General features: G+C 45.8%; 1 protein-coding gene across 1 annotated transcript in view; it reads right to left on the reverse strand.

The window, feature by feature from the left end:
- Window positions 1-27,834, reverse strand: part of SLC6A5 (solute carrier family 6 member 5) — a 60,958-nt gene that overhangs the window by 14,284 nt on the left and 18,840 nt on the right. The window contains exons 7-12 of the mRNA XM_055282143.2: window positions 21,053-21,187; window positions 19,815-19,918; window positions 16,758-16,882; window positions 11,155-11,267; window positions 10,270-10,401; window positions 9,004-9,103 (exon numbers count right to left, since the gene is read on the reverse strand). Coding sequence (XP_055138118.2) covers window positions 9,004-9,103; window positions 10,270-10,401; window positions 11,155-11,267; window positions 16,758-16,882; window positions 19,815-19,918; window positions 21,053-21,187 — 709 coding nt within the window. The remainder of the gene's footprint in view (window positions 1-9,003; window positions 9,104-10,269; window positions 10,402-11,154; window positions 11,268-16,757; window positions 16,883-19,814; window positions 19,919-21,052; window positions 21,188-27,834) is intronic.

Genomic DNA, 27,834 nt, shown 5'->3' on the forward strand with positions numbered 1-27,834 from the left:
TTTATCCCCCACCCTCCCAAGGACGCTCTTCTGATGAGTCATTTATCTTTGTGCCGTGCAAGATGATAATAGCACACAAAAACCAATGTAAATTCCAAGCGTCCATCACCCACTTTGTTGGAACTCAAAGGACTGCTGTCTTCTTGGTCATTCATCAACCTCACTAAAGTAAAAACAGAGGAGATGGTTACGCTCATGGCCCTAGACAACCGTCATCCCTGCACCCTCTTGGTTTAGGAAGGTTTTTAAAACCACTCCTCGAAAGAAAAAGGCATTGAGAAATATTTTAGAACTGGGCAGTTTCTTGCATTCTTTCCCGACCTCTTCAGAAGTGTGGCCTTCCCGGAACTGTGGGACTAAGATGTTGAATGGACCTGCACGGTCTCCAAGTTCAAGCTCCTTCATAGTCAGCAGCTCTGATTTCAATATGGCCTCAGCTTAAAAACTCATCATTCCGGCCGGGCGCGGTGGCTCACGCCTGTAATCCCAGCACTTTGGGAGGCCGAGGTGGGCGGATCACGAGGTCAGGAGATCGAGACCATCCTGTCTAACACGGTGAAACCCCGTCTCTACGAAAAATACAAAAACGCTGGGCGTCGTGGCAGGCGCCTGTAGTCCCAGCTACTCGGGAGGCTGAGGCAGGAGAATGGCTTGAACCCGGGAGGCGGAGCATGTAGTGAGCCGAGATCGCGCCACTGCACTCCAGGCTGGGCGACAGAGCGAGACTCCGTCTCAAAAAAAAAAACCATCATTCCTTCATCCTCCATCATTTTCGTGAAAAGTGGGTACCTGCAGGACAAGAGGGACTTACCAACAACTCCTCCCATCAAGAATACTCCTTGCACATTTTCAGGCCTTCTTTCTAGAACTTGGTTCCTTGCTCCTCCTGTTCTCAGGATTTCCCAGCCTCCTCAGATTTCTGGGTCTTTTGCCCTGAGCTCCACGAGAGCAGGTGAATTCAGTCTCTGGGTGCTCCTCTTCCCGCCCTCACTGGCCACCTCTCCCCCTTCTGCCATCACCTCCCTGGCCACCACCTGTACTAGCTGCCCTCATCTGATCAGTGCCCCCACCACCCCCACCTCAGTCCCCACTTATCCTTCCTGGTCGTGTATTTTCAGTGCCTGCCCTCTGCTACTTGGAAGTGGGGAAGGATGGATGTGATGCAAGAAGACAATCTCTTGCTGGGCTAGAAAACAGAGACTGGAGTTTTCCCTCTGCAGAATGGAATAGTTCAATTCAGTCCCTTAAAAAATGGCCCCGCTGGGCCGGGCATGGTGGCTGTAGCCTGTAAACCCAGCATTTTGGGAGGCCGAGGCGGGTGGATCACTTGAGGGCATAAGTTCGAGATCAGCCTGGCCAACTTGGTGAAACCCCATCTCTACTCCTGAGTAGCTGGGACTACAGGTGCCCGCCACGACGCCCAGGGTTTTGTATTTTTAGTAGAGATGGGGTTTCACCATGTTAGACAGGATGGTCTCCATCTCCTGACCTCGTGATCCGCCCACCTCGGCCTCCCAAAGTGCTGGGATTACAGGAGTGAGCCACCGCACCCGGCCGGAATGATGAGTTGTTGTTTTTTTTATAGGACTAGAAGGAATTTTATTAATTTTTTTTGCACACAAAAACAATAAACATTTTCTAAAAATACATACAAACAAAAAGATGCATATCAAACATATTAGGAAGCTTGCACATGGGAAGACGGGAAATAGAAATGGGGGGTGGGAATTAAAGAAAATAAATGAGAGAGGGACTTTGTATGGATCAATGATAATAACTCAATCCTCTATTTGACAAAGAAGAAGGAGAAGGAAGAGGAAGAAAAAGCAAGTGGGATACAGGATCAGAAAGGGAGGAAAATAGAAAAAATTAGAGTATGATTCCAGGGTAGACCTGTTTTGTTGTCACTGGGTTGGTTGGTTGGTTTGTCTGTTGTATTTTTCATATGTTTCGCAATGTTGGCCAGGCTGGTCTCGAACTCCTAGCCTCAAGTGATCAACCCACCTAGGCCTCCCAGAGTGCTGGGACTACAGGCGTGAACCACCACCACATCCAGCCCCCACATTGCGTCTGGCGTCCGTGGTAGACCTCCCAGACGGGGCGGCTGGGCAGAGGTGCTCCCCACATCCCAGACGGGGTGGCCGGGCAGAGGCTCACTTCCCAGACGGGGTGGCCGGGCAGAGGCTCACTTCCCAGACAGGGCAGCCGGGCAGAGGCGCTCCTCACTTCCCAGACGGGGTGGCGGCCGGGCAGAGGCGCTCCTCACTTCCCAGACGGGGTGGCTGGGCAGAGGCGCTCCTCACTTCTTCCCAGACCGGGCGGCAGTTTTTAAGCTGAGGCCATATTTAAATCAGCTGGGCTGGGCATGGTGACGCATGCCCGTAATTCCAGCTACTTGGGAGCCCGAGGCAGGAGAATTGTTTGAACCCCGGAGGCGGAGGTTGCAGTGAGCCAAGATCGTACCACTGCACTCCAGCCTGGGCAACCAAAGTGAAACTCTGTCTCAAAAGAAAAAGAAAAAGAAAAAAAAAAGGCCCTACTAATGTTCTATATCTTGATTTGGGTGCTGGTTACATTGGGGTGAAAATTCATTGAGCTGTACGCTCTTGTGCAGAAAAGGGAACCCTAGTACACTGTTGGTAGGAATGTAAATTAGTACAGCCACTATGGAAAACATTATGGATGTTCCTCTGAAAACTAAAAATAGCATTACTATATGATCCAACAATCCAACCACTGGGTGTATATCCAAAGAATGTGACATCAGTATGTCTAAAAGATATCTGCGCTCATGTTTATTGCAGCATCAATGGAATCAACATAAGTTTGCATCAACTGATGAATGGATAAAGATGTGGTGTACATACACAATGGCATACCATTCAGCCTTTTAAAAGAGAGGAAATCATGTCATAAGTGATAACATGGATGCACCTGGAGGACATTATGCGAAGTAAAATAAGCCAGGCACAGAAAGACAAACACTGCACGTTCTCACTTATGTGTGGAATCTTAAAAAAAAATTGAACACATAGAAGGAGACAGCAGAATGGTAGTTACCAGAGGTTGGGGAATGGGGAAAATGGGGAGATGTTGGTCAAGGACACAGTGTTTCTCTTAGACAGGAAGAATAAATAATAAGTATTTGAGGTGATAGAAATGTCAATTAGCTTGATTCAATCGTTCCACATTGTATAACACATATTATAGCATCACTTTTGTACCTCGTAAATATATACCATTATAACTTGTCAGTATCTAATAAAAAATACATAAATGAAAAATATGTCATGTATGTACATTGTATTTCAATCTTAAAATTAACCCAAAAAACTCCACTGCAGACACCACTATCAAAATAATGGATCCTGAGACCCTTCACAGCCCTCCGTTCCTGACATTTGCTTTTACTTCCTACCAAGCTCAGACTGAGAATGTCAGCCACCCCTCATGGACAGCGAGTCTCCAGACCCCTGACAACAGCCATCATGGAGGGCCGCCAAGCCTCAGGGCTGCTGTAGAGGAGCCTGTGCTGGGAACAGTATGAGGACTCATCCAAGAAACTTTTCCCAGCTCACTCTAAAATGCCTTAGGTTGCAGCTGAGCTTCCTGCTCTACTTTAAGGCAAGTCTGACAGCAGTCAGTCACAAACATGGTACAGTGGAAAGAGCACTGGACTGGGAGTTAAGGTCCAAGAGTTGATCCCCAGTTCTGCTACTGACTCACTGTGTGACCTTAGGTGAAACAGTCTCTCTGCCCAAGCTGTTGTTTACTGGGGAGACTGAGCCGAATGAGCTCTTAAGGCTTTTCTGGAGAGGTCAATCCATGACACAAGGACACTCCAGGTTGCTTTCTTGGGTCTACAGGCAAGAACTGCATGCTTTGAGCAGCTGACTCGATCATCTTTGGATTTGTTAGTCTCCTTTAGTTTTTATTACACACCTTCAAATGAGTGGCCTCTGAACACTAGGCCTTCTGAGCATAAGTGAGGGGAGAGAATAAAATAAATAGAAGTCAAAGCTGAGGCCCTCAAAAATATATATAAAGCACCAACAGCAGGCCTCAGTTCTTTTTCTAAAAAAAAAAAAAAAAAAAAAAGATTCTAGAAATTTCTATTATTAGCATCAATCCTGTTGCCATGTTGTTCCCCTTCATGAAACCATCCCCAAGAGATGGTGGCATGTGGCTTGACTGGGGACACCGATATGATAGGGCTCAAGGTTAGACCTAAGGAATACACATAAGCAGCATCCTGTAGGAGGAGGCGGTCATGGTAAAAGTGCTGAAGCTCCCTGAGAGGGGATAAAGAGCTGGACCCCAAGCTGTAGGAAGGGGTGGATCATGGGTGCTCAGTTTTCAGCAAGAGACAACTTAATGAAGAGGAGCAGTCCTGGGACCAAGAGTGAAAAGACTTGGGTTCCAGGGCCAGTTTGGACCCTGGAAAGACATTTCCCCCATTACGCAACCCTCCTGCACCGTGCCCATTCCTGAGTCAAGCTCTCCAGTTCCTCCAGCCTCTGCCTCACTCCCAGCACCCAGGCCTTGGCCCACATCCAAGTCCCCACCTGAGTCCTTCACTGAGTCAACAGCTATTTTCATCTTAGGCCTCTGTTTATATGGCTTCCTCTGCCTGCTTTCTCCTTTCCCCCGATCCACATCCATCTTGCCTTCAAGGCCTAACTCATGATAAAGGAACTGTTCATGGAGGCTTGAGCATGGGCAAGAGGGCCTTGCCTGCTGCTTGACCTCAAGCCTGGAGGGGTAAGAGAGCAAGTAGTCAGGCCCCAAAAGCCTCTGAGCAGCTGATTCTCAAAAATGAGTCTGAATTAGCAGAAAAACAGCAGGGGGGAAAAAAAGGTGGTGAACTCATGGCTATTATTTTAGACTCAAACAGATATGAGGCTCAGAAATCAGTCCATGACAAACTGCATATGACCAAAAGATCCTGAACTGAGATGTCAAGGACTTGCTTCAACCAGTCAATCAATTTCCCCCATGTACCTTTGTGGCTTTTGCCTCTCCAAACCACACCTGTGCCCTTGGTCTGGATATTGTTCATGGGGGCTGCTCTCCCTTCTGGGTGGCCAGGTGTGGTTCCTCTCTGAGCACACAGATCTCTGTGTTCATATTTTTTTTAACAAGGGACTCTATATTTTCATTTAGTATTATGTCCCACAAATTATGTCTCCAGTCTTGTGTATACTTTTGGACAAGTAAATCCCTAAGTTATTCTTCTGTAGTTAATGTGAAGGGCCCTCAGCTTAACACTCCCTAGGTCCCAGTGTTTATTTATTTTATATTATTTTTTCTCTGAGATGCCACCTCCAAGGATTTTCTGACTACTCTGACCCTCCATTATCTTTGGGCAGCAAAAGGGCTCACAGCCAGGGATGCACAGTTAGCACTGTCCTTCTCCTCAGTGTCTTAAGTGTGTGTGTCCTTCCTTGGGAGCTAGTTGGCAAGTTCCATGAATATAGGACATTATCCCACCCTCTCCACATTCTTAAGAGCCCACATGACACACTCACACACATTTACCTGTATGAGTTATTAATGAGCTAAAGCCTGTCATTCCTAAAGTTTACTAAGTACCAGCAAATGGAGTTAGGGAACACTACACCCTGAAATTGGTGGTGTATACCATGACATTTCAGATAAAAACATGAGGGAAAATGGAGCTCAGGGAGGGGGCTCATAGAGAAATAAATTAAGCTTGAATTTGTAGATTTCAGGGGGACACTTTATTTTTGTTGTTTTGTTGTTTTTTGGGTTGTTTTTTTTTTTGTACTTTAAAAAGTCTTGCTGAGTTCAGCCATCAGGATGGGCAAGAACTGAAGACAGATAGTCCATCAAGCAAAAGCCATTGCCTGCTCTGAATCTAACATTTCTCACAAGAATGTGGAGAGAGGCCATCTGGGAGGTGGGATGTGAAACAAGTAACTGACTGACATGGAAAACAGATCAAGACCACTCCACATTGAGGTTGGGGAAATACACAATGGAGAGCCAGGCAGTTAGCAAGCAGGAGACCTTGGTAGTGGCTGTTCAGTCACATTGTTCCTCCAGCCAAGAGGCCCCTGTACTGGCTCCAAGAAAAATGCAAATCATTTTTTCAAAATGACTCTTAGATAAAAGTCTGCTAAAGGGACCACTTCTACACAAAACTCAGGGAGTTATACTTTTAAACCTGGATACCTCGAAGCCAGCTATTGGCCATTGAGGCATGTTGACTTGAGAACGTCAAACAACTGTTTCAATCTAATAAATAAAACTTGAAAATTGTCCCTACTATATTTCAAATGTTTGGATGATATCCTCCAGAATCTAGAGATTATTAGAAACAAGAAGAAAACACAAATCTCTTCAATTCACTGGCTTATTTTTTTTTTTAATTCTGGCTAGGAAGGTAGTACATCAAGTGAGTCAGGTTCATTTTAACCCTTCACAGGTTTATGTTCTACTATTTTAAATGAACCCTGCACTGGTTTGGGGCCTCATCATCTCAATAAAGAATACATTGTCTTCTGGGATATAAGTTACAAATTTGTGCAGGCTTTTTCTTTTTTTTTTTTTTTTTTTTTTTTTACCTCAGTCATGTTAGCTTATTTTTCTTCCTGAGATTCGCTTCTTAGAATTCCATCCAGATCCAGATCAGAGGCGCACACCCACATTCGACACTGTACAAGTCAGATTCAACCTGAGCCCAGCATAGAGTCAACCTGATTCTGGAGGCAAACCCAACACCAGCACTCTTACTTAGAAACCGGGGGATTCCCTGGGTGGTCCCAAGGAAAATTAACATAGCCCAGGGACTAAAGCACTCAGGATTTATTTTTTCCTTCAGAACTTAGAACCTATGACTAGATTTGTATGGGGATGGTGGGGAGGCAATCTATTTAATTCCTAAAAACAGAAATATTAAGAGGGTTCTATTTTAATGATGTTTTAAACCGTCCTGAATAGCCCTATTTTATAGGGAAGAACTGTGCAAACTTGCCCTTTGTGGCAATCAGCAATTAGGGTACAGGTAACAGAACATGTAAATGAGATAGTTACTTGCACTTGGGCCAGTGCTGCAAATAAAGTGCTTTCCCGACTTTGCCAACTGATTGTCTAGTGACCTCAGCTTACATGTGGACCCATGAGGGGCTGAGTTGCCAAAGAAGGACCTTGGAGGCTTTTTCTTGCCTCTCCTGGCAAGGTCTTTGGTTTCTGGGCACAAAGTTAAGATTCGCTGTGGTGGATTTCACTGGGTTTCTACCACTCTCTGCTCAGGTAAAAAGCACTTTGAAGCCTCACCCTAACTCCGACAGCAGGTCTTCAATCACTGCAGGATCTAGGCTGTCTTATCAGCCAAAAGTGCTGGCAGCTTGGTCTCTGATCTCATCAGGACAGCTGGCATGCCTGCCCACCTCTCTTGCCAGGAACTAAACTCTCCCTCCAGTGGGGATGTGATCTCTAGTCTGAAACAAATTCCCCTTCTACCAGTGCCCAAAATTGACTGCAGGTATCATCCTGTTTCTGGAGTACCAGGAGGTTTACACAGGAGGTTTCTTTTTTCCATCTTGATTCCCACTCCACTCCCTTTATTTTAATGAGTTTTTCAGAAAAGCAAGAAGCTGTTAAGCATCTATTGGGTGGAGGCTAACAATTACATTAAAAATAAGATGCTATGTTCTCACTCATAGGTGGGAATTGAACAATGAGAACTCATGGACACAGGAAGGGGAACATCACGCTCCGGGGACTGTTGTGGGGTGGGGGGAGGGGGGAGGGACAGCATTAGGAGATACACCTAATGCTAAATGACGAATTAATGGGTGCAGGAAATCAACATGGCACATGGATACATATGTAACAAACCTGCACATTGTGCACATGTACCCTAAAACCCTAAAGTATAATAAAAAAAAAATAAAAAAAAAAAAATAAGATGCTAATAACGGAGATACCTGGAGGTTAGGGTGAGCTTTGCTGGGCCCCCAGTTTAAAGACCAGAGCTCTGCAGACCCCTCTGGCCTAAATCCCTCTTCCTTTGGGCTCCAGATGCTACATTTGTCCCTCGAGCATATCCTGCATTCCAAATAATATCGTGCACTTCCTTTTATCTTAGACTATGTTGCTGTCTCTTTTGGGATCTGAAGTACGGTTAGATAGTCTGAGCTGGAAATGTTCGCCTTCCTGATATTTGCTATGGTGGCCTTATATATGTATTAGTGAGGCCTCGGAACAGTTCTGAGCAGGCTTCCAAGCAGAAAGAAGTCAGTAGGGCCTTGAATCAAATAGGACTTTCTTGAACTGACTGACAGTGCATACAAGGGACCAGGAGATACCCTTGAAACCCCAAGGACAAACACCTCCACACAAAGGGCAAAGATGGCATCTGATAGGTCGCCATTTCTGTTCTTGATGGTGGCCCCACTGATATGGCATGCCGGTTGCTATTGTGATAGTAGGAAGGATAAACTGTAAGTCAACTGGAAGTTTATTCCTGGAAAAATCTGAGATTGAGATATTGTATCACAGGCTCCTATGATGCTAATAAAGTTTCCTAAGGATCTGTGAGCTGAGTGGTCTCTGTTCTCACTACAGTATCCAGGGACCAGCTATAAAGTTACCCCTCAATTCAAGCTGCATGGGTATTGAATACCAGGAAATAATTTCACGCCTGCAAAGTAGCCTCCTCCTTCCTGATCTGGCCACTGTTCAAAAGCATTAACTGTTCACATGCCAGACCATACCCAAAGGGGTGTCCAAGTCCTAGGAATTTCTGATACAAAGATTTTTAAGTTTCACCTTCAGCCACCTCTTGTTTCCCTATTAAATTTGGATCACAGTGGTCGTGAGGCAAGTTTGGAAACAAAAGTGCAGCTCTCTCAGGTTTCCTAAATAGTTGCAATTTAAGCCCTGTATTGTCTTATTAAGTATGGAAAATCTGCTTGCCATGAAAGCCTTACCGATACTCAAGCTCTACTTCAGCAACAGGCACAGTGATTTCCTTACCATACACATAAGAGATCCCCACGAGCTCAAAAATGGCAATGATGACAAGGGCATAGGAGGCAGCATAGGTGTCCACAAGCTGAAACATGTAAATTCCACCCTAACAGGAGAGAGAAACAACCAATATCAAATGCGTCCTGAAGCCAGGCTGTCTCTTCCCTCGTTTAACAGCCAGTTCTCTCAATCCTAAGAAGAGTCAGGTGCAAACAGGAGTCCATGCATCTCCCCTCCTCTCAGTAGCAGTAACCTACACCTGGCCCAGCATGTAAGCTGGAGGCCTTGCTGTGTCAGCAAAGCAGTTCCTCAACAGGGTCCGAGCTAATCAATATAACAAGCACCCAAAAAAAAGCGATTTAACATCTTATTCTTGGAAGGCAAAGCTCAACGTCTGAAGAAGTGTATGTGAAAGCAGCCAGATTGCTTTATTTTTGCTTTAAGCAGTTGATCATTTCCACCTATGTATCTGCATTCAATTGACCCTCCAATGACCTTTAGGTGTCTCTGGGTATTTCTCATACACCCCCATGTATCTCTACCTCAATCTTTAAGTCTCCCTACAATAAATAAGGTGTAGAGACCTTCACATTCCAATCTGTTATTTTACAGAAGAAGAAATTAAAGCCCTGAGTAGTTAACTTGCTCAAGGCCACAGAGGCAACAAAAGCAAAATATGTACTGAGTGAGCTAACACAATTTACCAAGACACTCAGGACTAGAAGAAACTGAAGTGGCTGTTGACTCATACATGACAGTAATCATCAGAAATTGTACCTGACTGATAAATAAAGATTTTTATGTATTCTGTTTTCTTTTTCCTAGTTTTTTATTTACTTTTTAGAGGCGGGGTCCCACGATGTTGCCCAGGCAGAAGTAGTGGCTATTCACAGATGCAATCAGAGCACACTGCAACCTTGAAATCCTGGCCTCAAGCAATCCTTCTGCCTCAGCCTCCCGAGTAGCTGGGACTAGAGACAGGCGCCATTGCACCAAGCCATGTATTCTATTTTCTTAAAGTAGGACACAGCTGCCTTGTTGGCTCAATAATGCTACATCTCAATTATGAAGATACTAGAAGCATCACTGGTAGCCAAGATGACATATTTCCCTCTGCAGTCAGAATCCCTAATGAACTGGTGCCATCTACATGGAAATGGCAGTGATTTGCCTTTGATTATAAGGTCTGAGAGCTAAGGGTTGAAGGACAGATAGCCATTGGCCCCCACCCACCTGCCCCCACGCCAAGCCTGTGCCTAGGAGGCAGCTTACCTGAGTGATCATTGGAAAACCCATGATGAAGAAACAAATGCAGCAGCCCAGAGTAAACACCGGCTTGTGGGTGCGCAGGTACTTGGGAAACTCGTCGGAGATGGAGGTCACTATGGTCTCGATGGTGGCAAACTGGAACCGTGTCAGGAAATGAACATCTGAGTCAAATTGTACCACCCAGAGGGTACCCCCAAGCCCTTTGCATGTCCCATCCAGGAAAGCTGTATTTGTGTTAGGTTTGGTTTTTAGGATGGCATTCCCTCAATGGGTCTAAAAAGGCTCCTTGGGGTCCAACCCACAAGGGCAGCCAAGAGAACCCAAGCAGGATGTGAGCTTTAAAAATTGCACTTCCAACCCCCAGAGACTTGCATTCATATTCATCCATTAGGACATTTTAAGTTTCACTTTGTATTCATGAGATGTAAATTCCTCTCCTCCAGTTTCCCTGCATTTGCTCTTCTACTTGAGGAAAAACCCTCTTTGCACCCAAGGACTAAACTCTGAGCACCTGTCAGCATGATCTATGGTTGTCTCAGCCCCACAGCAATTTCCCTAAAACTGACTTCACATTATTCTTTATCCAGCCTACAGAATTTGCTTTGGCAAAACGACACAAAGGCAGGAAGTACACAGGCTAAAAGTTGCCACATAGAACAGAGGGAGAATGAAGGAGAGAGGAAGACTCTCTTGTACCATTACATGAGCACCGAAAATACAAGGTGATCCTGAGCCCTACACAGGCACTTCAGCATCTCTAGATCTCTTGGGAGAAGACATTCAGACACCCCTAAGCCTACCCCTCTCCTGAAGGGTGAACACAGGACCTAGGAGAGGGGGAGTCTTCAAGAGGAGCCTGGGATAGAGACTTATGGGAAAGGGGCTCACCATAGTGTCAAGTCCAAGAGTGAGGAGCATCAGGAAAAAGATGATGGCCCAGAATGGAGAGAGAGGCAGCCTGGTTAAGGCTTCCGGGTAAACCACAAATGCAATGCCTGGCCCTGGAAGGAACAAGACAGATGATTGCAGGCAGGCCCTACTCAAGGCCCCTCTTCCCAGAGCCCAGAGGGCCTTCTCTCTGCTGAGATCTTCATTTATTACTTCTTATATGCTGCTTCCACTGTTGGTTTTTTTTTACTCATCTCTATCCATTTCCTCTATTAGACCATAGGCTCCTTGAAGGGAAAGACCAAGGGAATTAGGTCAACAGCTAGGAGAACTCAGGAGAGGCCTAAAAATAGTGTCTAAGCAGAGACTCAGAGGCAACTCTACTGGACTCCATGGCTAGGCTGTGTACCATGTACATAGGATCTTTGTATTGGATGAATTAAAGGAAAATGTAATTAATTACCCTTTACAGCAGTAGTTCTCAACCAGCAGTGATTTTGCAATATTTGGGATATTTGGCAATGTCTGCAGACATTTTTTATTCTCATGGGTGAGCTGGGGGTAGGGGTAGGATAACTACTGGCATCTAGTGGGTGGAGGCAAGGGATGCTGCTAAGCATCTTACAATGCACAAGAGAGCTTCTTGCCAACAAAGTATTATCCTGTCTCAAATGTCAATAGTGCTGAGGTTTGAGAATCCCTGCTCTAAAAGTTGGAACATGACCAGAATGACATTATTTCTTCCTTTAATTATTTTATTAAATTCTGGGGTGCATGTGCAGGATGTACAGGTTACATAGGTAAACGTGCGCCATGGTGGTCTGCTGCACAGATCGCCCCATCACCTAAGTATTAAGTCTGGCATGCATTAGTATTTCTTTTTTTAACTACCCTTCCTCCTACTGAGTCCTCCAGGAGAAAACATTCACATAAAATATGAATCTAATACTTCCAGGATCTTGCACTATTGGTATATATGGGGCTACATCAGTCCCAGTAGTTAGTTGGGTTGGTGGGGGCGGTGCATGAAACATCATGTAAGGGTTAAGAGGGTTCGGTCTCTAAGGGTCAGATCTGGTCCAAATTCAGATTCCATGACTTACCATCTGTGCAACCCTAGACAAGTTATTTAATTTCTGTAAGCCTCAATTTTGTCCATCTGTAAAATGGGGACAAAAATAGGACCTCACAAGGTGGTTACAATGAACAAATGAGAAAATGCAGGTAAAACACTGAGCCCAGTACCCCCTACATCATCAACACTCACAGAACATTATCTTCTATTATGAGTGGACTATGAACTTGGAAGTTAGCGGTTCTGATTCAGGTTTTCTCTAGAACACTTCGTGTGGTCTTGGTGGGGATGTCTGAGCAGCAGTTTTCTCTGCTATCATAAAGCTCTGCCAGCCATTCTCCCTGCCTCACGGCCTCACTGGGAAGATTACTGTAATCAAAGGTGGCTAAAGACACAGCCGTTGTGAATTTCCCTGTAAGTAGAAAACTAAATGATAATGGGCAGAGACAAGTGAATGTGGGTGCCGGGCTAATCCACAGCCAGCACACATCCACAACCAGAAATCGCAGCACCTAGAATGTTTACAACTCAAGCATAACAGCACTTTTTTAAACTGGAATTTATCAGGTTGTTAGTTCCTAATGTTGCCTAGGGCCTTGGTATATTTAAAATATAAAGCCTCAAATGCCTGAGATACCCCCGCTTTATGCATTTATTGAACAGACTGTAGAGCCAGCCTCTGAAGGCTCCCTATGTGAACCATAAAAGAAAAGTCTGTATTAAACTAAAGTTCAAAATAGGTCTCAAATGCAGAACAACAAGGAAGTCAGTTTAATGTTCTGGTGACAGTCAGGCCCATAAAGCCGACAAGGTCTTGAATGGCCACTACCAGAGGTCCTCAGCTGCTTACTTTAACAGGATTCTACCCTTTGGGCTTTATATCTTTTTTAGAGGAGGGAAGTGATTTCAAAATATTCAGCCTGCTTCCATTTCAGCTGCCTTCCTAAAGCACCCAGGTGAAGGCATTATTTGCAAGCTAAATTACAGCAGACTCCACTTACCCAAGGCAGATGGGGAGCGGAGTCATCTAGAGAATAACATCGTCAGATGTTTAAAAGAGTATATGGCCAGACTGATGGAGGCCAAGTTCTGCCTCTCTCCTCTGCCACTGGGAGGCAGTAGAGCCCAGTGGCTGGAGTACAGGCTGTCTTCCTCATGGATTAACAAACTGGCGGACAGGTGCGGTGGCTCACGCCTGTAATCCCCACACTTTGGGAGGCCAAGTTGGGCGGATCACAAGGTCAGGAGTTCAAGACCAGCCTGGCCAATATGATGAAACCCAGTCTCCACTAAAAATACAAAAATTAGCCAGGCGTGGTGGTGGGCGCCAGTAGTCCCAGCTACTAAGGAGGCTGAGGCAGGAGAATGGCGTGAACCCGGGAGGCAGAAGTTGCAGTGAGCCAAGATGGCACCACTGCACTCCAGCCTGGGTGACAAAGCAAGGCTCCATCTCAAAAAAAAAACAAAAAACAAAAAACCTGGCTGCACCTCTTACTAACCGAGGACTTAGGGGAGTCACTCGTTCTCTCTACACAAACTTTAGTTTCTTTATCCACACAATGGAAATAGTAATAGTACCTACCTTTACAGAGCTTCTGTGAGAATTAAATGCATCAACACAAGTAAAAAGCTTAGAACAATGCCTGGACATACTAGGAACTCAGAAAACATAGACCATTGTTAGTCTTCTTATGAGAGGGGATCAAAGGGGCTCTGCATTTCAGTAACTTGAGCAGAGTCCCCGGACATCCTACCATGAGAGCCTCCTTTACCCTAGAGTGCCACTAAAGACAAAGCAAGGAGCTCTGGTCAGTGCAACACATCAAGGCCCATAGCACAGCTTGGGTAGCCACTCTGCTGTGATAACTATTACAAATTGAATGAGCTCTCTGAGGATATGCCACCTGGACTTCTGTGCCTTTGGGCAGAAGGATTGGGATACAGGTGATAGACAGATGGCTGCATGGAAGTGGGACGTCAGTGCTGTTTGAGAATGCTCATTTTGATTAGTAAGGTATCTGAACTATTAAGGGACAAGGGAACCAAGGTAGTATTTCTAGTGCTCCAGTTAGCTGAGAGTTACCTACACCTGGGAATGCTAAACAAATATGCACATTTCTGCTTATCTACTCTGGTCTAACTCAGTCTTTCTGCTATTGGATAAGCATCTTTGTTTGGCTTCAGGATAGATTCTGAACATGAGTCACCACTCCATAGATGGCAATGCATATGGTGGCGAGATGGCTCTGAAGGGCTAACTTTCCTGGAAGCTGCTTTTCTAGAGCAGTTCCCCAAGAACATGCCCCCTTCCCCATGCCTATCATAAAAGCAAAAGACAGCTTGGTCTGTTCACCAATCCCATCCTCAGCCCCTCAAAATTTTATAAGACCAAGATTTAAGATGATCATCTTGGTAGAAATGCCTCTTTTTGAAGGGAGTGGTAAACTAAATCGAATAGTGTTAGGTCATTAAGGAGAACCTCTATTTGACTAAAGATCAAAACTTAGTTACCAAAGTTGGGTCAGCAAAAATGTCATGAATGTCTATATGTCAGTGTTACCCAGCAAGGAGGAAGTGGGGCTCGGGTTTAATGCAGGCCTGACCCCAAATCTCTGTCCTGTATTCTGCAGAGCCTCCATTATATCAAGGCAAGTAAGACAAGCCTGTAAACCACATATAAAAATACATCCAGGTTCAGATGAGCAGGAAAGCTTCCCCAGTGGGTCTGGGAGATCTCACAGGCCCTCTCCTGTGGAAGATGAGGCCCACCGTCCCTGTGCCAGGGACAAGTATTAACACAACAGGTTAGAACCCGTTAGAAGTGCCCTCATCCTTGTTCAAATCAAAGGAAGTGAAAAAACACTGGAAAGGAGAAATTTCAGAGGAAAACATGGGCAATTTGTTGGCTGCATTTTACATACCAGATAAACAACATTCTGTTTGAGTTTTTGCAATATCTCCCCAGAAATCCATTTCCTGGAGCAGAAAAGAGTTCAGAATCGTTTACTAACCTGGCCCACATCTCAGGATTCACAATCTCTAGCAGGTTGGCCACTGGTTCCAAAAGAACTCAGTAATGTCACAAAAAGTAAAATGCCTAAGATCTTCTAGAAAATGGGACACAACCATCTGCTCCAACCAGTCTGCTAGGAGGAAATGAGGTTACAGGACAGCTGGAAGTGGCTCCAGTACCTCTAAAGACAAAACCCATTTACCCTCTCACTTTCCCTCCCTGCCTCCTAGGGTATCTGAGAATTCTCAACCAGGGAGAGCCATTGCTTATCTCCTGGGGCCCTTTAAATTAGTGCATTGCTGCAGAACCAAACACCCCTCAGGGTTTCACACTCTCTCCAGGGAGAGATAATTGCACCCCTGTAAAGTGCTGGCTCTTTAACTCTTTGAGGCCCCTGGTGCACCATCAGCGTGAATTGGCACAGTAATGAATTATCCTTGGGGAGCCAGAAGAAATCTTAGTATCCCAAAAGGTGACATTTCCAGGGCTTAGTTCTCTCACCATATCTGAGCCATTATCTGAGAATTGCAGTAAGCTCCTTGAAGGAAGATAACTGCCCAGACAAGCCTCTCACAGGTACACCCCTTGGTTGTCCAGGGCCACAGTCATGCCCCACAGCATGAGGCACAGGACCAACACACTAGGCATCCCATAAATGTCTGAATTGAGAATGAGATCATAATGGTAAACAACAGACACAATGAAATCCTTTGATCACTGAAATCTGCTAAATATACAAATCCTTTGTGGAACCAGGCTGGGTGAAAATGAAGAGTTAAACTAAAATCTTGAATGCTCTCTCTGCAAAATGCTGTCCTAGTAACATAGATTAAATGAAATAAAAATGAAAGCTCTTTGTCAACTTGAAAGCACCATACAAATGTTAGCCATTAATAAAAAGATCATTTAGGTACAGAGTAAACATTTATTCCACATGCCTCTCCACCCACCCAGCACGATCCAACGTTTCTACCCACTGGGGAAAAAAACTGCAGGTCTGCATTGCTAACTAAGCAGAAGGCCCTGAAAGCACATTTTACCTAACAATCAGAAAAGTGCTTTACAAGGAAAATGCTCCTCTGAAGTCAGTTCTCTCACTAAGCCTTGGTTTCGACACGGCCCTCTGCAAGGAATGTCATCCTACCGCAGCCTGTGCCCACATCAGCTCCTGAGGCAATGGTTTGCCTAATAAATTCTCTACTCATACCTAACAGATATAACCCTTACTTCTATAGGCTGGAGCTAAATTAAGAGGGGCAAGGTAAGAGGAAGGAGAGGAGAGGAGAAGGAAAGAGGGCTTTTAAAGCAATCCCTCTAGTTAGAGACCAGCCAGTTCTGACTCTGCAGTGAGCTTCCTACTTGAGCCTGCCTTGGTCCCTCTGTAAAGAAGGACCTGGGCTTCTCCACCCTCTATCCTATTCCAGAAGGCCAATTTCCCAGCATAGTATAAATTAGGAGCTTGTGACATGAGCCTGGGACCTGCCCTGCAACAGCAGGGTAACAACTGTCCTGTACCTTGGTCTGCCACATTCTCAATGTTGACTTTGCGTTCATTGGCCATGAAGCCGATAACAGAGAAGATGACGAAGCCGGCAAAGATGCTTGTGGCACTGTTGGTGCAGGTTACAATTAGAGTGTCCCTGGAAGGAAGAGACCAGAGTTTTCCATTAGGTGTGCTTGGTGAGTGGAAAGGGACAAGGGGAAGGACACACAAATGTGTGCCCATATGTTTGTCTGGACATGTGTAGGCATACACATGTATGTTCGTGTCCTAACCACAAGATCCCTTGGGCTCATTTAAAAAGCACCAAAAGGCTCAAAAGATATCCCCTAATAGCCCTGATTCAGGGCCTCTGGGCCAAAGCTCTGACTCCACAATCTATATAAATGGGTCTCAACTCATCTGATATCGTCTGAACACCCCCCATCTCAAATTCACTGGCTGAAATTTAACCCACAATTTGATAGTATTAAGAGGTGGGGACTTCAGTAAAGTGATTAAGTCATGAAGACAGAGCCAACTCATGGGATTAGTGCCCTTATAAAACAGACTGAAGAGAATGTGTCTGCCGCTTCCACCATATGAGGACACAGCAACAAGGTGCCATCTTTGAAACAGACAGCAGCCCTCCAGACACTGAATATTCTGGCAACTTGAACTTGGATTTCCCAGCCTCCAGAACTGTGAGCAATAAATTTCTGTTGTTTATAGCCAAAAGTCAGTTAAAGATACAAAAGTATAGCTAGATAGGAGAAATAAATTCTAGTGCTCTATAGCACTATAGGATGATTATATTAACAACCATCCCAGCTAGGCACGATGGCTTACGCCTGTAATCCCAGCACTTTGGGAGGCCAAGGCAGGTGGATCACCTGAGGTCAGGAGTTCGAGACCAGCCTCACCAACGTGGTGAAACCCCATCTCTACTAAATACACACAAACACACACACACAAAAAAAAATTAGCAGGGCATGGTGGCACATGCCTGCAATCCCAGCTACTGGGAGGCTGAGGCAGGAGAATCACTTGAACCTGGGAGGTGGAGGTTGCAGTGAGCTGAGATTGGCCATTGCACTCCAGCCTGGGCAACAAGAGCGAAGCTCCACCTCAAAAAAAAAAAGGCCAGGCGCGGTGGCTCACGCCTGTAATCCCAGAACTTTGGGAGGCCGAGGCAGGTGGATCACGAGGTCAGGAGATCGAGACCATCCTGGTTAACACGGTGAAACCCCATCTCTACTAAAAATACAAAAAATTAGCTGGGCGCAGTGGTGGGCACCTGTAGTCCCAGCTACTCGGGAGGCTGAGACAGGAGAATGGTATGAACCCTGGAGGCGGAGTTGCAGTGAGCCGAGATCACGCCACTGCACTCCAGCCTGGGTGACAGAGTAAGACTCCATCTCAAAAAAAAAAAAAAAAAATCATCCTATAGCACTATGAGATGACTATATTAACAACAATTTATTATATGTTTTCAAACAGCTAGAAGAATGAATTATCAGTGTTCCCAACACAAAGAAATGATAAATGTTTGAGGTGATAGATATGCTAATTATCCTGATTTGATCATTACACATTGTATACATGTACTGAAATATCACACTGTACTCCATAAATATGCATAATTACTATGTGTCATTTAAAAATAATAAAAGCAAAAAATGTATAAAGAAAAAAAGCATATTACTTAGTCTATGGCATTTCGGTAGTGCAATCTGAACAAACTAAGACATTATTCCAGGGGCAGAGGTAAATCCGTCCATCAGAACAGAAATTGAGGAGACAGGGCCTTGGTCGGCTCCAGGACAGGAACTATGTGTGAGGGAAGAGAAGGCAGTGGGAAAGTCAAATGACCCTAAAATGTGAGGGTAGCCTGGAGTCGGGACACACAGGGTTGAGAAAGACAAAGGGGCAGGGGAGGAAAGACAGCCCAGTGTCTCTAGCTTCATCGCAGAGCCTGCTGCTGGTAAGACAGCCAGGGTTTCCCAGCCTACCTTCCGTCATCGTAGATTCAAATGTGAGGTCACAGCTAGACGGGCTACACTGTAACCCAGGGCTACACTGAAATCCTGGTTCTCCTGCCTTTTAGTGGCATGACCTTGAGCAATCCACTTCCTTTCCACTCTGATTTGAAATGGCAGCAATGAGTCTATCTGTCACAGGCTGTTGCCCGGACAGAATGAGATGATACCTGTACTATGCACAGCCTAGCACAGAGCAAGTGTGCAGCAAATGATCCACCTTGTCTGGCCCCTCAGTTTACTGATGAGGAAACTGAGGCCCAGGGGAAGGTAATGGACTAATTAATAGTGTGGGCCAGGATATGAATCTAGATTTTCAAGCTCTCAGCCTGGGTTATTTCTGCCACACCACACAGCCTCATTTCTAATAAAGAAGGTAGCAATGCTTCACCCTTTAATGGTGTTCAGAATAATTTGGGTCAATGGTTAATGAGCAGTTGTGACTAAAGAAGTTTAAATACCATAATCTGTTACTCAAGGTCATTTTGAACTGAATTGTGTCTTCCTACCACTCCCCCGCCCCTACCAAATTCATATTTTGTCATCCTAATCCCTAGTATCTCAGAATGTGACTGTATTTGGAGATAGGGTCTTTAAAGAGGTAATTAAGTTAAATGAAGTCATTAGAGTGGTCCCTGATCCAATGTGACTGATATGACTGGGGTCTTTATAAGAAGAGGAGATTAGGTCACAGCCCCACACAGAGGGAAGACCATCTGAAGGCACAGTCCATTGTATCCACAGACTAGGTAGCTCACAAATGACTACCACAGAGCACAGCTGACTGCACAGTGACCTGCAGAGAAACTTGCTTCCATCCTATAAATAGCCACTGAGCCTCCACCATGTGTCAGAGCCAGGTGTGTAAGTGAGGGTCCAGGCCTTCAGAAGGTAGTTCTAGGCCTTAGCAGGTGGTTTCTCCTAGGCCAGAGGCAAATCTTTAGCTCTCCCTAAGATGAAATGTGAGGATGTGGCCTCAGGTGTCTGAAAACTCAGTCCATTCTTCTGTCCCACTCACCAGCTATGCCCAGATCTTGTAGAACCTCTACATACCTGTAGCAGTTGTTGTGGAATTTGTTGTAAGAAGAGAGAGTGATCAGGCCTCCCCATGCAGCAGATAAAGAGAAGAAAATCTGCGTGGCAGCATCTTTCCACACCTGAGAGGCAAAAGGGAAAGAGATTCGAGATCCATGAAGGAGACTGGCCCCAGGGGAGAGGAGTCACACACCCAGTGCCATATCATGTTTCCAGGGGAAACCTCAGGGACAAGATGACTCCTGACATCAACATCAATGAGAACATAAATCACTCGTGCTGGAAACCGAAGGCATAGTAAATTACCTGGGAGATTTTAACTTCCTCTATCAAAGGTGAGGAATTCAATAAACTACACTACATACCATGCTCATATGTTCTCTTCTGTAAAGCTAAACGGAAAGGGGGTCCTTCCTTTAGGTCAATACACTCTCAGAAAATACTAATTTACAACAGAAAAATACAGTAACGGATGCAAAATCAAAACCCTTTTTAACTGACATTTCTGCAGATTACAACTGATATTAAATTTCTGAAACTCTAGCCCCAATCTCAGTAAAGCAACCTCTATGCCGCTGCAGAGTTTATAGTGTCACGTCCTACCTGCTATTAAGTGGAGACTTTCTGTTATGTGCAATCAAACTCAATCCTAGCTATGCATTCTTAACACACCCTGGAAAAGCAGAGTTTCCTTTAAGGTGAGAAAATTCAGTTCCCTTTCAACAATCAACCCCCTCATTTGTAGTTTTTGAATTTGAAATTTTAGAGTTAGATGTGCCTGTACAGAATATGCAAAGAGAAAGTTCCGCTTATGCTGGCCCTGTGTGGGTGTACAAAAGTATTCAGACGTGTCTGAGCCCTTAAAGGGTTCAGGTAAAAATATTTAAAAGATCGAATCACTTGTGGTTTACACTAAGTGCTGTTATTTTCCCACTAGCAAAACTACACTTCCGACACTCTATAATTAGTAACAGATAAGTGGTGTGAGTTGGCCTAAAGCTATTAAGGGATTTCATTCTTCATTTTCGGCCTCTACTGTAACTCCAGATGTAGGACAACTATTCCAGGAATCTAAAAACCCTCAGTTGTCCACTTCTCATTAAATATTTCCTGAGTGCATAATGTACCAAGATCATCAGGCTCTTATAAAAGCACACACTGGGATTCCCTGGAGGAGGAAGTCTAACCCTTTTTGCCCAAACCTCCCAGAGAGCCATTCCCCCCAGGGCTGGTTATAAATAAAATTAGAAGCCCACCGTGGCATCTGTGAGTTTCTCCCACTTGGGTGTGATGAAGTACCAGATCCCAGCTCCAGCTCCAGGCAGGGTGACTCCTCGGATGAGGAGGATCACGAGTACGACATACGGGAACGTGGCCGTGAAGTATACAACCTAGAAAAGCCACAGGCAGAGGGGCTGGAAGGAGCAGCCCTGCAGGGTGCACCTGTGCAGAAGGAGTGTTGCTCGGGAAAGGAGTGGGGCTGTGCGTGACAGAGAGCACATCAGGGTAGTTCTCCCCAAATGCAGCCAGGGCTGGGGAAGCAGGGAAGGCACTGGGACCAAAGGTGAGTCAGAGAGAGCTAGAAATAAAGCCTCTTAGGAGAGACCCAAGGCTGTGGGGTGAGTCGGCCTACAGCCAGAAGGCTAGGGGAGATGTCACTCAGCCCAGCTGATGAGTACACAACTCCTTAGGGAACCACAGAGGGAAGGAGGGAGGGGGGCTCAGTGCCTCCCTCCTCCCCAACTCCCACCCCACCCCTGGTAGAACACCAAAATTCCACCATTAAAGATAGATCCTATTAGCTTAAGCTTTCCATCCCTGTTTATACACATACCTAAGTGAGGCAGTCCCATAAGGTCAAAAGAACATGATCTTAGAATTAGACACATTTAGGTTCAAATGAAATTGTATCTCTGGCACTGAGTAGCTGTATGAACTTAAGACAATTTATTAAGCTCTCTGAATCTTAGTTTCAGTATCTGTAAATCAAGGATAATAGCACCTTTCTTCCAGATGATCATGAGGATTCAATGAGCTAATGCATGGATAGGACCTAGCATGGTGCCTGATTTATAACAGCGGGTCGTTAAATGCCATTAAGTTCAACAAATATTTATTGAGAGCCTCCTATGAGCTGGGCACTATGCCAGGCATCAGCTGCACAAAGGTGAGGGGACTCCTAACCTAGAAGACACAAAGACAATGTCTGAATAATGAGCTAGGGAATTATACACAGGGCACTATGGAAGTTCAGAGAAGGGCATTGTGTCCAACCTGGGAGTCTACTAAGAGGTTCATGGAAATGACACTGAGCTGGACAAGTGCAGCTTAGAGGAGGAGAGGCAAGGTGGGACGGTGAAGGAAGCACATGGGCAAGGCAGGTGTGTGAGGCAAAGCCCTACTCACTCATTATCAGCACAGCATAAACTTGAGGCTAAGAGTGGGGGGTGGGGGGCTAGAGACATTGGAGGAGACCACGTCATGGGAAGCCTTGAATGCCAACCAAAGGGTACTCTTGGATGCTGGAAGAGAGGGAGGGACCAGCATCAAGAAACATTTGGGAGGCCGCGCATGGCGGCTCATGCCTATAATCCCAACACTTTGGGAGGCTGAGGCAGGCAAATCACCTGAGGTCAGGAGTTCGAGATCAGCCTGGCCAACGTGGCAAAATCCCATCTCTACTAAAAATACAAAAATTAGCCGGGCATGGTGGTGGGCGCCTGTTAATCCCAGCTACTCAAGAGGCTGAGGTAGGAGAATCACTTGAACCCAGGAGGTGGAGGTTGCAGTGAGCAGAGATCACGCCATTGCACTCCAGACTGGGTGACAAGAGCGAAACTCCACCTCAAAAAAAAGAAAGAAAGAAACATTTGGGAGGTAACATTAGCAGAACTTGGGGGTTAGTTGAATGTGATAGGTGGGAGGACCTTTCCTTCCATACCTGTCCATCAAACCTCAAGGCGAAGGTAGGGCTTGGGACCAGGATTTGGTAGAAGTGGGAGGAGCAGTGTGAGAGCTCACACTCTGCAGTCACACGAGCCTGGGTCCAAATCCTGACTCTAGCACTTACGAACTGGGTCACCTTGGGGAGCAACTTAACCTCTCTGAGTCTCTGACCCTCAGTGTCCACACCTGCAAAGTGGCAACAACAGTAGATTCTTCATGGGGCTGTTGGAAGAATACAGTGTTATCTACAATCCACACAAAGTGGAACAGGCCCAGAGCACTGGAAGCAGAAGTACCATTTCACAGTCTGGACTAGGACTCATCAGTCCTTAACTTAATAGCACTGACAACACTCGGCTCACAGGTAGGCTACATTCCAAAAAGAGCATTAAAAGACACTTGAAAGGCTGAGGTTAACCTCCCATCCAGGCCCACTCTGAGCTCTCTGATCTATGGGGTGATGGCTGTTGGTTCAGGGCCACCTCCATTTCCATCTGCAGTCCTCCCTCTGAGGGCAACTGGAATACCTGCCCCCATGAGAGGGACACAGGGCACCTGCCAAACGCTGCCTGCACAAACTCGAGTACCTGGTAGGGGCTCCAGCCTGGTAGTGAGTGGGATTTCAGGAGATGAGGACGGATTCAAGGACTCACAAGGGGAGATGAGTTGGGAAAGTTTAGAGCTGAGATGAAGAAATAACCCTTGGGGGCCAGGCATGGTGGCTCACACCTGTAATCTAGCACTTTGGGAGGCCGAGGCAGGCAGATCACTTGAGGTCAGGAGATCGAGACCAGCCTGGGCAACATCGTGAAACCCCATGTCTACAAAAATACAAAAATTAGCCGGGCATGGTGGTGCATGCCTGTAGTCCCAGCTATTCAGGAGGCTGAAGCAGGTGAATTGCTTGAACTCAGGAGGCAGAGGCTACAGTGAGCTGATATCACGCCACTGCACTCCAGCCTCAGTGACAGAGTGAGACTCTGTCTCAAAAAAAAAAAAAAAAAAAAAAAAAAAAAATATATATATATATATATATAACTCTTGGGGTCATTCCACTTGTTCAGATGAATATACATACTTATATATATATATTTAGAGCAACTAATATATGGCAGCCAGTTAAGCGTTCAGGACCTATCAGTAAACAAAGCAGAGATTTCTGCCCTGAATAGCTTCCATTCCAGCTGGGGAGACAGTCAACCAACAATGATCATGGTAAGTATTATTTGTGGTATATTAGAAGGTGATATGTGGATTGAAAAAATGAAAAATTAGAGCTGGGTAAGTGGGGTAGGCTGTGGGGAGGATGGTTGGGAAGGTTTCAGGGAGAAGTTGGTCAAGGAAGAAAGTCAGCGTGAGCCAACTGGATGTCTGGGAGAACATTTTAGATGGAGGGAACAGTTGGAATCATGGCCCTAAGAAGGGAGTGTGCCTGGCTCCTAGGAATAGCAAAGAGGCCAGTGTGGCAAGAGAGGGGGCACAGGTGGGAGTAGGGAGGGGCAGACTAGGTGGGGCCAGGCAGAGCTCTTACTCTGTGGGCAACAGGGCTATGGCAGGGACTCAGGCAGAGGGGTAACAGGATCTAACCTTTGCACAGAATCACCCAGTTGCTATGTAGCAAGAATACTGCAGGGTTAACAGTAAGGAGGCCGCAGCAGCCAGCAGGCAAGGGACAAAGAATGGGGATGGCTCAACCAGGTTGTTGTCAATGGGGCTGGTGAGAAACAGATGCCAGATACATTTTTAAGAGGAGCCACCAGACTTCATGGGGAGTGTGAGAGAAAGAGAAGAGTCAAGGTGACTCCCAAGTGTTTTGGCCTCAGCAACTAAAAGGGTGGAGTTGCCATGAACTGAAATGGGGAAGTTACTTCTGTCTCTCAACCCAATTACTCAAGGCCAAACTCTTTCTTCCTGGCTGCTGGTTCAGAGCTGCCAGAGATGGGCTGCACTCCTTTTCTCTCCACTGCGACACCGCTGACCAGGACACCTTTTCCCTGCCCCACAGAACAGCAGTCTCTCCTTCCTCCTTGTCTCAAAGAACTTGCAGTGCTAGGGAGGGAAGGGAGGAGCAGCAGCCAGCTCCTCTCTATTTCTACCAAACCTGCTTCTCTCCTTCCCTCCCCTTGAAGTCTAAGGAGAAGTGAAGCCCTTCCACACGTGGATGTTAGGAAATCCAAGGGCATCTGACGTCTCAGGGCTGGCCTCACAGCTGTCAGGTGGGGCTGGGAAGAGGAGATGCTACAAGGGCAGGCCCTGAGCAGCCTGACTTTCCTGCCCCCAAAACAGCATGGGGATGGGATGGGAGACAACTAAGGAGTATCCTTTCCATCCCCTGACCACCTGGGGCTGGTGGGAAATGAGGATGGAAGGAAGAGGTGAGGGAGAGGACATGACCTAGACAGCGGTGGCTTATAGAAGGAAATCTCCAAGGCTGGCATGAGTTTAAGAGACAGCTGTTCCCATTTCACTGTTGGAGGCTGTTTAGGCACCATCATTCCTGAGTTCCCTCTGTGGACAGGTACGTTTGTCTCATTTTGCGAAGAAGTTAACTGAAGTTCAGGTTAAGCATCTCACAAGGGATTAAATATCTCGTTCAAGGTCTTGAGACAAGACTTAAGCCCAAAGCTTCCCCACTCCAAAGCCACTCTTTCCATGAACACCATTCTATGGGCCACATGATGAGAAATGTGTATGGCAGGGCCAGGACTAGGGGGAGGCAAGTGAGACAGGAGGCATCTAGGGTGCAAAATTTACAGAGGCATTCACTGTCAGGGGCCGGCCCTGCACTTCAGGAGCCGGAGGGTGAGTGCCTCTCAGTTTTGCACTCTAGGCACTTGCTCACCTCACCCAGGTGATGCATTCATTTTTTAGATGGTGATCATGGTGAACTGAGAGGGCCAACAGTTTGGTTTATAAATCCTGGGAATGCCTCAAATATGAGTCAGGTGTGCATTGGAGGCTTTCTGCACAGCTAGTTCCCCTGTGTCAGGGGAGATTTAGAATGCACCTGTTTCCACATTGTATTGTCAGAGGAATTAAACCTGAACAGTAATGAATTACACTTGGCAGGAGTGACACTGACTCGCCCATCTGAGCCTGTTGGCCTGACACCTCCAGGCGTCCTTCTCACCATGGAACCCCTGAACAGGTGGTAAAGGCCCACCAGCCTGTACGAGCTAATTAGGTTAGCTTTGCTTCGTTGCCACAACTCTCAGGCAGAGGCGCCCCTGAGGGCAGGTGGGCTGCATTTGACCTTCAGGCTGCCTGCTGGTCGCCCGTGCCTCTGGAATTCTAGCTGCTGGAAAACAGTCTCCAACAGTGAAATAGGAAGACCTGTCTCAGGGGAAGCAACCTGCCAGTCCTGTCTCCTAAGGCCCTAAACAAGAGGAACTGAGTTTATCTGGCTGCAGGAGGATGACATCTCTTTTGCATAAAAATGACAGTGTTCCTGGGATTTCAATCACAAAGAAGTTCATCATAAAGCACCTTCAGCTGTGCATCCATCTTGGCTCCCAAATAATGCTCCATGATTAATGTCTGCACAGCCCAGGGCAGGATAGTAAATTGTGATTCATTATTTCTGGTGGTGGTCTTCATTTAAAATAAAAATTGATCATTGATCTCTGGTTGGAAACTTTTCTCATTGAAGCAGAGAGATAAGTTGGCAGATCTAAAAGAAAAACATATCTGCTCAAAACTTCCTATTCCAGAAAGCCTATAAAATCTATCACCAAGAATTAGATTCTAAATCAGTGGAAAGAACCAGCTGCAATGCCATTCCAAAAGAGCACAGACTAATAAGATAAAAAGAATCCTAGAGAATATTCTAACTCTTGATTTTGCAAGTGAAGACAATGAGGCTGTAATATATCCTGTGACTTGCCCAAAGTCACACAGCAAGACAGCAGAGACTGGATAGAAATGCAGATTCTGATTTACTGTGGGGGGAATTTTTTTTCCCCACTATATGAAATTGATGACTCCACAATTCCTCATTTACTGTCTATTCTTAATAACTCCTTCTTGGGAGAGAATGTCTTGTATTAGAAAAAGTCTAGGCCAGCTGGGCGCGATAACTCACACCTGTAATCCCAGCACCTTGGGAGGCTAAGGCAGGGGGATCACCTGAGATCAGGAGGTCAAGAGTAGCCTGGCCAACATGGTGAAATCCCGTCTCTACTAAAAATACAAAAAAATTAGCCGGGCGTGGTGGTGGGCACCTGTAATCCCAGCTACTTGGGAGTCTGAGGCAGGACAAGCACTTGAACCCAGGAGGCAGAGGTTGCAGTGAGCCAAGATGGCACCACTGCACTCCAGCCTGGGTGACAAAGCGAGACTCCATCTCAATAAAAAAATGGAAAATTAAAAAAATTTAAAAATTAAAAAGGTCTAGGCTTCAAAGCCAGCTAAGACCTGGGTTCAAATCCCACTACTGCCACTTAAAAGCTCTGTGACTTCAGGCAATTTACTCTACCTTGACAAGCCTCAGTCTCTCTCTACAAACTGGGAATCAATGTGCCTCTAATGCCTGTGAAGCAGCCAGCACAGTGCCTGGCACACAGTGTTCAACAAAGCTGTCTTTCTCTTCCCATCTCCCCAACAAAGCCACTGCTTTGGAGATGTCAAAGTGGCACAATACCCTGTCAATACAGCAGCCATTCAGAATAATAAACATGAAAGGAGATAATGTTAATTAATAACAGACCATACACCAGGTAGTAGCATGCATATCTCACTTAATCCTTACAGCAATCCTAAGTATTATGCACTATTATCCCCAATTTACAAATTAGGAAGTGGGTTTCAAAGGTTAAATAGCTTGTCCAGAGTCACACAACTAGAAAGTGATAGAGCCAGGATTTGAACTAACATTGGCCTGACTCTGGAGCCACAGACCATCCTTCCTCACATCATTAAAAGGTGCTGTTCTCACCCTCCTCACCTATCACCTCTCGTCCTGCAGTCTCACCTTCCAGCGTGTACTACTAGACACCTATCTGGCCACTCATATCATGGTTGAGGTCAGCTTGTCTCCATTTCTAGCCATAAGTGACAGTCTTGCCCATGGGATTTTGACTGAGTATATACTTGG

Source organism: Symphalangus syndactylus, chromosome 6, assembly GCF_028878055.3.
Source record: "Symphalangus syndactylus isolate Jambi chromosome 6, NHGRI_mSymSyn1-v2.1_pri, whole genome shotgun sequence".
In the NCBI taxonomy this organism is placed as follows: Eukaryota; Metazoa; Chordata; class Mammalia; order Primates; family Hylobatidae; genus Symphalangus; species Symphalangus syndactylus.